Raw genomic sequence first — 12094 nt, forward strand, 5'->3', positions numbered from 1 at the left:
TTCTAGTAGACCTCAACAATGGAATTATGATCAGTAGAAAATGGCCATGACATGGGACCTTTAATAGTCAGTACTATTGCATCCGTCTTTGCCCGCCCACCCCACCCCCCCCCCCCCCCACATCAATGCCAGTCTGTCACTGGGCAATCAAGGCCTTGGTGCTGCACAGAGCGACTCTGAGTCATCTCTTGTGACAGTGGGCGACGGGCCACAGTGCTGAAAGGATTAATTTGAATGATTGTGGGCTTTTATGCAGCACAAAAAGGCCACAACAAAAAAATCCCTCTCAAAACCACATGTGAGAGTTTCAATGTTCAACATGTGCAGTGGGGGAGGTCAAAGTAAAAGTAGCGTGACCACAGTGTGGATATACACCGTTACAGCTTGTGTATTAGAAATCTCACAAACATATTTGCATCAAAATATACTCATTATGCAGACTGTCCCATTTCAGAATATAAATGACACTATTGAATTTGTATTATTGAGACAATAATGTGTTATATGTATATATATACTTTTGGGCAGCATAATATAGTAATACATCATCATTTATTAGTTGATTTATATTTAATATTCAATGATATATCTGAATCTCCAATTAATTAAAGAGGTCAGATAAATGTATTAGTAAAAAGTAGAGTGTGGTGGTGTTTGAGTATAATCAAAGGCAAACATTGAAATACTCAAGTGAATAAAAGTACCTTAAAACTGTACTCAAGTACTGGTAACTAGTTTCCAACACTGCACATACAATTGTCTTGAATCACTGTCCTACCTGACCTTGTGCCATGTTTGTGTGTGTGTGTGTGTGTGTGTGTGTGTGTGTGTGTGTGTGTGTGTGTGTGTGTGTGTGTGTGTGCGTGTGTGTGTGTGTGTGTGTGTATGTGTGTGTGTACATGTGTGTGTGCACGTGTGAGATGAGTAATTGAATGTGACCTGTTGCAGCTACCGAAAGCAAAACGGAGAACAGTGGGTGAACCACATCACCAAAAAGTCAACATGTAGCCTCTCCAATGTTTATGTCTGCACTCTCTCCTTGCCTGTATCCCGGCAACACTTTCCACAACACACACACACACTCACACACACACACACACACACACTCACACTCACACTCACACACACACACACACACACACACACACACACACACACACACACACACACACACACACACACACACACACACACACACACACACACACACACACACACACACATACATACACACACACACACACACACACACACACACACACACACACACACACACACACACACACACACACACACACACACACACACACACACACACCCACACCATCACCACACAGTCACACACAATTGTTTTTACCCCAATGTGCTGCGAACCCTTTTATCTAAATAAAGAAATACTATGTTATTCTTTCACCATCACAATCAGCAGTGCTTTTGTTTATTTGACACCATCTTTTAATGTATATTTACAAGTTATGTCAAAAAGCTGTCAGTAAATCATCGTTTGTGTCTCATTTGAAAAGTGTTTTTATCATGCTTTTTAATATTCAAGGACAAGCGGCATTAACGCAAACAAAACACAATGTTCACAAGAACTAAACATATGGCTTAAATTCAAAGTACTGTACGCAGCATGTGAGAACACACTCAAGAGATTATTTTCACAGTTACATCAGAATCAGAATCAGAAATCAGAAACAGGTTTATTGCCAGGTAGGTTCGCACATACTAGGAATTTGACTTGATGTCATGGTGCATACATGAAATATAAAAAACAAGAAATCTAATATAAAACACAAATTATTTTACACCGTAATAAAATAAAATACAGTTAAATAGCAATACAAATTAAATAAAGCAGTGATTTACATGGAAATAGAATGATATGAATGAATTTTAGAATATAAACTATTCATGTGAAATAAGAATATGTGCATCTAGGAGTATGAACATTAATGTAATGCATATAGTCTATGATGATGTGGCAGAGGTAAAGTGTCAGTGGGGGGGCCGGGCCTTGTTTTTAAATAAATATGCTACAGAAGTATACATGTACAAGTATCACAAAGTCCATGAGGAAATCCTTAGTCACGTTACAGTTGACACTGAAGTTACAAATAAATGTCTACAGGGAGAGAAGTGAAAATAAATGTAAATATTTGGAGTAAATACAATATTATCTAATTTTATAATCAAAAAATGTTAGCTTTCCATCTTTCATTATTGCAGTTCAGAATATTTAGTTTATTCCAATATTTAGAAGTGTTCCACCACTTTATTCTTCTTCAAAAATCATTTTTTACATGTTGGATATTACTTATTAGTTAAACCCCCCTTTCCCTTGACATTGCAGTAAACTATAAGGTAGATCACCAAACTGAAATGTTGCAGAAGAACTCGCAACATATTGAAAGCCTATTTGTACTTTTTATTCCCATACAAATAAACATATCTGTAATTTACGTACTTGTGTGACTTTTTAAATAAACTCTATCTACTTCTGTCTGTATAAAAACGAATGCGTCATTTTAAACAGTGAGTTTTCATTTCCACATTGGAGGCCTGACACACTTTGGCTGCCCCTTGTGGTGGATTACTTTAACTGAATTGGGTGATTAGTTCTGTTATATTATTGTAAATAAGAGAGACAGCTGTGTGGGAGGATTTGTATTACACGTTGTGCACCTTAATCCAACGGAAAAGAAGGCAGCACATAAACACATTCCTTAAAGTTAAGTCACTCATTCTGCTTTTGTAACCTAGTCCTGGAAAAACATCCGGGGATGAGGCATAACATCTGATCAAACATTATGTTTATTTCTGAGAAACTGAGCGCATGGCCCTTATAAATCAAACACTCTGACGACGTGATGATGATCAAACCCACGTTTCTTTTCTCAGGGACTATTGTGACTCAATCCCACTTCAAAACTATGTAAAGTCTGTAATGTCCTACAATATGTTTCATACAATGTGTCGCTATCAGGAATCATATAAGAGATTCTTTGTCACAGTAACACAGAAGCAATCAAATCAGCCAGTTTGCAGTTTCATGTATACTCTTTCTTAACAGGTTAGCAATGTTCTTTAAAAAAAAGTTGTTTTATGTTTTCAAAAACCTTGAGAGTCCTTTGGGTTGTTATATTAGTGATAAAGATATTTTGCTGTAAACAAGTATTGGTCAAACTAACATTATAAATTGATGCATAATAATGTAAATATTCAAATAAATCCATGACCTTGTCTCTTATTCGACACTTTGTCATGTCTGATACTGCAGCAGCATCTAGTGGTGGTTCACTGACTGTCTCCTGACAATAACAACTCAAACCACTGTGTTCGTGGTGCTGTGACCGTCAGTGGTGGAGGAAATACAATGGTAAATGTACCTCATTACAGTTAAATATCCTGCATTGAGAATGTCAGTGGGGTCAAAATAAAATGTTTATATATAAGTATTACCAGAAAGAAAATTCGGACTCTTTTGGAATACAGTCTTTTGCTTCCCAGACAATGTTGTCCCAAGCAGAGTGAAGCTAACCTTCAACTTTAAATTCCCAGCAGACAAAGGCAGAAGAATACAATCTGAACATGAGGTATTTTATCCACAGACAAAACACGGTTTGTTGAAGGACACCATACAGGGGTAGCAATTCAGTATGAAGAACGACCTTTATCTGTACTTCATTTAGTATCTCTCAGCCTTTGAGGTAGGAGAGCTGCAATGGCAAATGTGAATTTATGTACATTATTCTAAAAAGGAAGTTGCACTCTGTGAATTCATGTTTATATATCATTAGGAGGAACATTTATACTAGTCAAGTATGTAAAACAAATAATCACAAAAGAGTCCTAGTATAGTAGCCTATGCCATGACAAATATCATTTTTTTTAGGATTAGAAAATACTTCACATTAGAAAATACAAGATTATGTTGTTAAAAAGAAGCATTCACAGCCGACGATTGATATGACTGCACATACTCCCTTGATCCTCCTTAGCAACGGTCATGTTATTGAGTTAGAGAGTATTCACAATCTCCGAAATGTAAATTGACCAATCGGAATCGAGTATTCGACTAAGCCTTATAATAAAGTATAATAAGATGCACTGATGTAAACTGAGCAGAGAGCGGCACACTTGCAACCTGAGACCTGCCTGCCTGACACACACTGACCTCAGGTGGCTGTCGCTTAGCGGGGCGTCGCGCTGCATTCAGGGGCGCGGCAGTGTGTTCACCACCAAGCCAGTCTGTGTCAACCAAAACACAAAACAGCTGTACCCAGTGGTGTGTATTATGTGTTTTATTAAAGCATTTCCATATACAAAACATAATCCACATAAGTTACATTTCATACATACAACTGTAAATAAAGATGTGTAACATACATGTACGGTAAAATCTTTTTAAATAATCTGATATTCAAACAACTGCTTTCAAATGTTCTGCTCTTTCCTGTGGGCTCAAACACAACGCTTCGACCTTGTCCTTAGTGTTTAACTGGAGAGTATCAGGAGAGTGCTTCTGCTTTCAACAAAGCTGTCATATATAAATCAAACCGTCACCCAAACTGAAAATGCTTAATAAATAATATAATGCAAGATGAACCCTAAACAAGCATCCCTTTTAACCCATAAAGCTTGGAAAAAAAGCTACAAAACTCTCATTTAACTTAGGGTTGTATTATATATGTATATATATGAACCGTAATTCACCTAATCACCATCAAGACAAAATACCTGTAGTGCACATGCATGTCCTCCTTTCAGTACATAAGTGTGTAGACGGTCAATATTTGTAGGACTATTTTATTACTCTGTGTTTTAGCATATTGAAAACATAGCTCAGTGTTTCCCAACCTTTTTGGCTCGTGACACTTTGAAATGAAATCTGTTTGATTATTCTTTGCTTTTCATTTGAAGAGATTAAAAGGAGGTATCCAGTATCTATTTAAATTGATAACATTGTGTGCAACTGAATCATTGTTTCTCTTCCCGATAACCATCTTTTCCCCACAAGTTGTTCACTAGAGTGCCAATATGGAAGAAAGCACTTTAAAGCTTAACGTCAGCAATTTAAAGTTGGAGTCAGTGACACTTTTTGTCCAATTCAGTCGATATCTTATTACGATCTGCTAGCTTTCAGTTCTGTTTACGCACTGAAAAATGAATCTGTGGTTCATACACAGGTCTGTAAATGGGAAACAAACAAAGTAGCTCAGAGCAACAACAACACTAATCCAGCCAATCAGCAACAGGGGGCGTGAAAATGTCAAGGATGTAAATCTGGCACATGCCAACAGCACTGAGGGGGGTGCATTTGTTTGGGTGAGGAGATCAAATATCAATAACATTTTTTGGAGTCAATCTTTCAAATACTTAAGTGTAAATGCAGAACACGTGCATGTTAAGCAGATACAGGGCAGAGACATATTGTGAGTGAGTTGGAAATAACACCCGAGAAAGAGTGTTGGTGTTACAATGGCACAGCCCAGTTTGAGTCCATATCAGAGAATCAGGTTGAGTCAGTGCTGCATCGAGTCCCAACCCTTATGCTCTTTGGAAGATCTACAATGTCAACCCGAGTCTTTCAGCGGACGAGGAGGTCGAGTCTTTTGGCACAAAAGTCAGTTTGTAACAGCGTCTTATCAGCCACGCAGAGAGGTGTGTATGCAAGGGTTGCCAGAGGATGTTGGGAGCATAAATATCGTCATATAATTGACTTCCATCCAACAAAGATCTTCACGAGGAACTGGATCTTCTGTAGCACTGCATACAAATATACAAGGTATTTACTTAAATAGAGTTAAAACAATTCAGCTGGACAGATATTTTCTCATTATACCCTGTTTGTCCACAGTGGGCTTATGTGTACAAGTACACAGTTACACAAATGTGCGTTATCTGCAGTGAAACACCGGTGGAGGTACAGCTCAGGACTGCCCGTCTTGTCTCTGGGCTCCGATCACATGAGGGTTGAACTGAGAGATGATAATGGTGATGTCATCGCGGTACATGCGAGCCAGCTCCTCGGGCAGCGACAGCATTTTCGACAGTCTCTCGTGGTCAACCGTGCCGAATTCGTTGTTTCCCACCGAGTGGCGTATCAGGTGGGTCGCTGAGTTCTGATCCTCGAAAGCTGAAGACTCGCGAGCCTTTCTCTCGTCGAGCAGCTCCTGCATCTGTCCCAGGGAGACCTTGTAGCCCCCCACTTTGAGGGGCTGACGCTGGGAAACCCCTGTTATATACTCCCCCACAATACGAACCACTTCCTGTCTGTGGAGCGTCTCCCAGAGGCCGTCGGAGCCAATCACCTGCAGGGACAGAAACAAGAGGAATCAGAAAACACACGATTGTAACATCAGATAAGCTAAGTTACTCACATACGTTGTCATGCCTTGAGTTAGAACAGTAAATTAGCTTCATTTCAGAATATTTTTATTAACCAATTTCACTAATAGTGCGACTAGAAATTAATGTTGTTCAGAAAAGGAATTCCCTTGAATGCTTTTATACAATTTGTGGAAAAGTCATCTCCTCAGAGCACCTTTTAATGGGGTATCTACGTTTAAAATGTGTGGGAAAAGTTGAACAAATAGTAATAAAGTCTGAATTTAAGGGTAGGAATCTCCTTTAGGAAAAGTTACTGCCATTACTTTTTGAAACAAACACAGGGCGGATTTGTCTCCTCTCACCATGAAGCGGTCCTGTGGCCGCAGTTTGTGGTGCGTGATCTCCGGCTCAGCGGTCAGGTAGGGGGGGGTGTGGTAGTTTGGAGGGATAAACTTGCAGTGCTCGTTTTCATGGAGCTGATCGGGCCCGGACTCTAACACACACTTCTGCAGCTCAATACTCCACTTGAACTTCACATCTCCAAAAGCACGCAGCGGCATGAGCAGGCCGAGCAACCGGTCCTGATCAAGAGGCCGACAGAAAGAGGGGAGGGGGGTTTTAATAAATGCTGCAACAACAACAACCACATAAAGCACATTGGTGGAGGTATTACCTGTCGTATAACTGTCTTCTTCTCTGAAGGGGGGTGTTCAGCTCGTATCCGGGCCACCTCTTCCTCATTCTGGGCACTGTGGTCGTTAGAGAGTGTGTGAGCGGTGAACGAACCGTCCTCCTCCTGAACCCCCAACACTGCCCGAGCGTCTCCTGAGTTGGCAATGTACCTTTAAAAACAGTAAGGAACAGCTTAGTAACAACATATATTTAGCTAATGACATTGACAGAAACATGTGGAAGTGTTTGTCCTCCTTACAGGTCTGATCCATCGATGTGAGCCACGCAGGCCGTTGCTCCAGAAAAGGCAACCCTCAGAACCCAGTAGTTCAGGAAAGCGTTGGGGTCTCCAACCTGCGGGGCAGAGAGACCATGTGAGACTTCAGACAGGATAGGGTACATAGTTTAAATCTCTTTAATCCATAAAAGTTTACATTTGGATGCCTAGAATTTATTTGTACTGCTGCCATGGTGCAACAGTGATATTCAATATGAATCTTGAAAGTGTGAAGTATTTAGGGGAATGGAATAAGATATTTGGAAATTATGTTTTAACTTGTGTAAAATCACCAAAAACTAAGAATGACTTTGTTAATTTAGAACAGGGGTATCAAACTCAATTTCATCACGGGCCACATTAGCATTATGGTTGCACTCAAAGGGCCTGTTTTAACTTTAAGACTATATAATTAACATATAATATATAAAAGTTATGTATTATATTACATAATTGCAAGTGTCTTCATTGCGCCTGTCACAAAATGAGAGGCATTGTGGGACATGTAGTTTATGGGCAACGTGCTTCTGTAAAGCGGCATGTAACTGTATAATAAATGTATTATATTCATTGCAAGCTCTTGCGGGCCGGGTCGGATTTGGCCCGCGGCGGGCTTTGAGTTTGACACCCCTGCGTTTCACTTTAAGACAGCTGATAGTTTCTACCTGAGCCTCCAGGGAAATGTCGTTGTCCAGCCTCTTGAAAGCGTTCAGCAACGCCTCGTGTGTGTCTGGAACGTCGCCCGGGCTGAAAAAATGAGAGTAATATGTATTAACCACACAGAAAGAAAGGTCGAGAACAGATAACGGCACTATTAGCAAAATAACGGGCCAGTGTTGGTGTGGGCGTGTTGCTATAAGGTACAGAAGAAGATGAAATAGGAAACCAGGAAGTAGAGTCTGAATTGTCGACAAAGCCAACTAACCAGACTTCTTAAATTACACATTTCTAAACCAAGTATTTGCACAGCCTAATAATCATCTCCAGCAGACAGTGCCCTGTTTGTTGGCAGTGCCTTAAGTGCAGTTGTGAGAACATACCGGTCTCACTGAAGTGAATGAAGGAGCCTGCATGTGTGCCTCAGTGTTGTTGTTTCAGACTTTGTTGTGTACCCTCTGATTCTCACCTGGTCAGATCTATTAGCTCCTGCCAGTATGTTCGGAGGCTGTTGAAGTAGAGAGTCTGAGCCTCCTTGCTGAAGTAGTCGTTGGGGTGTTTGTGCCACTGCAGGATAGGACTGAGGGCCCTGCCAGCCTCCACCGCTGCTTCCAGTTCACACAGGGTGTCATGGGGCAGCAGAGACACCGCGATGTAGTAAAACAACCTCTCACTCAGCGCCTGGCAGAGAAGAGCACATATAATGTTGATGCATCAGGGTGTGGAAAAAATGTAGTTGTCTTGTTGTAGTTGGAACGGAAAGGTGTCAGGTCTAACATCTCAATTTCTTAAATATTACTTGGTATGTTTCCTAGTGTCTGTAAAAAGTAGTAAGCTCTTAACCTCCAACCAGCCAGGTTACAAACTTAATTTCCTCAGGTGCTTCTGTGCATGCCACAAACTAAATTATTAATGTTTGCAAGTTAGTTAAAGATATTTCACTCAACAAGACAGTCCCTTTAGATGTAAGAAACATCCGTCTCTATTACATTTGGAAGATACAGCAATCCTGTGTTATTAATAGGGTTATATGAGGTCAAGGGCTCATCACTGGAGATGTATAATGCTGTTTTGAGTTTTAAAAAATGCCTCTCAAGAACAGTACATGTAACAGTCAGCGTTACCTGTGCACAGGCACAGCCAGCATGGCCGTCAAACACACCCAGCAGCATTCCTCTCGTCTGCAGGCAGGTGGCTGCACTTCGGCGGTCTTCTATAGGAGCGTTGGCCGGCAGCTGATTACTCTCAAAGCCCATCACTGATGATACATTCTTCCCATCAAACTCTGGCACCTGGAATCATCATATCAAATGGTAAGATGAACATGTAAACATAGAGAGAAGGCCAGGTGCGCTTTATGTTTGAGTGAATCACCACAAACCTTGAAGCTATACTCGTTGGCTTTCAGGATGGAGTTGACCTGCGGCGGTGTGAGGATGTAGCTGCGGAGCTCTGAGGTTGTCTGGTAACTTCTCGAGTGCTGATGGCTCTGCGATACATGAGAGGGCCATCTTGAGGGGGGTCGGTTAGTAATAAGTCCTAGCTGGGACTGGTGTTGTTGGCATGGTAGCAGACCGGAGGCCAAGAGCTTGGCACGAGGCAAACCCCTGAGCAGCTGAGACGTCACAGGCATGGCTGAAGCTGCTCTGCAGGCACAGAGAGAAACAGCAACAGCTGTAAGTACTTTTATCAGGAGGCATTCACCTGCACAGAGCAAAGTGGGCTCTCTGTGAACCATTAGGCAAACATTGAAAAACAGAAAGACATTATGAGGTTAAATTACAAGTTGGGACAGTTTGTAGAAGGACCTTAAATACCTTCAACACAACCTTATGGAGGTGAGGATTTGTTTTGGTATATAACAACACCCACCCAGTGTACTTTTTAATTATTTAAGTATCAATGTCTCAATTATATCCAATCTTTGGGATTAAAACTCCATCCCTAACAACCACTATTCACATATTATGCCAGAGCGATTCACATTAAATTGGTTCAATGGATTAAACCGGTTGTTGATAAAAACTGTCGTTGTGCTGGGGAACACCCCGGATGGTTACTGAGCCGAACATTAGACAAAAACGTAATGCCGTTCCCATGTGGTGAAATGCAGCCAGCTCACAAGTTTACAAGTAAATATTTGTCTTTATGTCAGCTTTTTGAATTTTTGAAATGTCAGGTCAGTCTTGAAGTGAACTTTCAGACCACAGATGGGATTGGTGAAAAACTGGAATGGTTGAAATCAGTGTTGAAGATTGTTATAGTCATAGTGGCAACAATAGTTTAATGGTAAAGGACGTTTACATGCCCCTGTTTCTGCTGCATATTGTTCTGTATTTAGATACAGATCAACAATATAATACAAATACTCACATATTTGTATATTTGGTTAATCTAGCAAATCTAATGCAATCTAATATAATAATTCTGCAATAAACCCTACCTCTTTGGCAGTAATGTTCAGTTTTAGAGAGTTTTAGAGGTTCAACGTTATGATCTTCAAAATGAACAAATAGTTGAATAAACACCTCTTGTACAGTTTGACTAAAACAATCATAAAGATTGATTTATTACACAATTGTTTTATTAGACTGCATTTGATTTAGCTAGGTGTGCCGAGTAAACGTGTACCTTTATCTAGATGTAAAGGGAAACTTTTCTCTAATAAAACTCCATCCAACTATTCATCTTATTTCTTGCATGCAGTGCACACCCTAATAGAATATCCTGCTATCTCAGCAATCATTCAATGTGGAAATACAAAACCAAGGATAAATTGTTCTAACTTTGTTATCGTGCCATACTCAGGTTACAGTTGAGCCTTGTGCACACACTTGGTTTGGATTTTCACATTTTTCGTTATGTTGCAGGAAAATGTGCATTAGCAGACCACTCTAACTTGAGTTGCAACCAACTCTGCCATTTTCGCCTAACGTTAGGTCAGCAGGGCTACAAATAACTTTGGGAAGAATCTCAGCCCTGACATTTGGCTCCCAGGAAATGTTATGTCTCGTTATGCTGACCTACTGAACAGGGTCCTGAGTGCGTATCTATAATCTATAATATAATGCATTACATCTGCAGCTGCTCAGAGCTCAGTTCCTTTCTGGATACAGCTGCAGCAGCAGAGGTGATCAAAGCTCAAGTGACTCTAAAACGTTTTAGTGCAAAACTCTGCAAACGACCCAGGGTGAACCCTCTCTGTTTGACTGAGCTTAGCAGCCCAACATCATCCAAAACTCAAACTATGTATGAGTCACCAAAACTACAGAGGGCCCGTCCCAGCTCCGAGCTCTGCAAGAAAGTTGTCATCACTAGCCTCTCGAAGCTACTGTAGTAGCAAGTCAACAAAACCACAAGCTAACATGAGTGCAGTTAGCTTATCTTGCAACATAGAGCATTCATCTCAGAGCAGAATTAAGCCACCTATCTGGCATTAACAGGTAATGTAAAGGTAAGCTCTCCTATAGAAGCGATGTGCGTCAGTAAACCAGGGACAGCAGCCACATTCATGCTAATGGTTAGGTTAGCTAGTGGGTTACTGTTACACCCACCAACTTCCAACTGCATAATGTCTGTTCACACAAGACATCAAGGGACCAGCTCAAAGCTCTCTATACGTAAAGGTTGAAGAGTTCAGAGCAACATTCAGACTCACCTTAAACGATGGCTGTGAAGAAGTTAGTGAAGTTCATGACTTAACACACGACCCCTCCGGTCTGTATCATTCAGGAGCGCCACACCGGGAACTGAACGCTGAGCGCTGACAGCCGTACTGACGTACTGACGTCACGGCAGCCCCTCATACAGTCTATGCCCCTCACGCACGAGCAGAGCCTTTTAAAATCAGGGCCTGGCTTTTACACGACAACGCATTATGTATTATTAACAAGAAGATAACACTGGTAATAAATAATGCGTTGTGTAATAGCAACCACCTTTTCCCCCCTAATAAGGTATTATGGATTTGAACACCAGTAATATACAATGAAACTAAGCAGATTTACTCAAATACAATTTTGAGAGACATGTACTTTAGTATTTCAATTTGTTTGCTCAATACATGACAGAGATACATTGTTTCCTTTAACTCCACTACATTTACTTTGCAGATGTTGGTTGATAATGTAAAATATAATCAACTTTTATAATCAG

General features: G+C 40.6%; 1 protein-coding gene across 2 annotated transcripts; it reads right to left on the minus strand.

The window, feature by feature from the left end:
- Positions 1-4289: 4289 nt before the first annotated feature.
- Positions 4290-11733, minus strand: pdp1 (pyruvate dehydrogenase phosphatase catalytic subunit 1). Of its 2 annotated transcripts, none has more exons than XM_079641402.1 (9): positions 11598-11733; positions 9321-9580; positions 9064-9231; positions 8409-8620; positions 7948-8029; positions 7265-7359; positions 7007-7175; positions 6696-6914; positions 4290-6314 (listed from the first exon to the last, which is right to left on the minus strand). In XM_079641402.1, exons 2-9 carry the CDS (start codon positions 9570-9572, stop codon positions 5934-5936), a joined length of 1578 nt encoding a protein of 525 aa, XP_079497528.1. In that variant the 5' UTR covers positions 9573-9580; positions 11598-11733; the 3' UTR covers positions 4290-5933. The 2 variants fall into 2 exon arrangements, with proteins under 2 accessions (XP_079497528.1, XP_079497527.1); XM_079641401.1 differs by having other exon boundaries at positions 9321-9585.
- Between the last annotated feature and the right edge of the window lie 361 nt (positions 11734-12094).

The sequence above is a fragment of the Notothenia rossii genome, assembly GCF_949606895.1.
Source record: "Notothenia rossii genome assembly, chromosome: 7".
Taxonomy (NCBI): Eukaryota; Metazoa; Chordata; class Actinopteri; order Perciformes; family Nototheniidae; genus Notothenia; species Notothenia rossii.

Coding starts and splice junctions, on each gene's coding strand:
- pdp1 (XM_079641402.1), bottom strand. CDS start 9,572: ATGCCTGTGACGTCTCAGCTGCTCAGGGGTTTGCCTCGTGCCAAGCTC. Junction 9,232..9,320: donor CCAACGAGTATAGCTTCAAG/GTTTGTGGTGAT, acceptor TGATGATTCCAG/GTGCCAGAGTTTGATGGGAA. Junction 7,360..7,947: donor ACATTTCCCTGGAGGCTCAG/GTAGAAACTATC, acceptor TCTGCCCCGCAG/GTTGGAGACCCCAACGCTTT.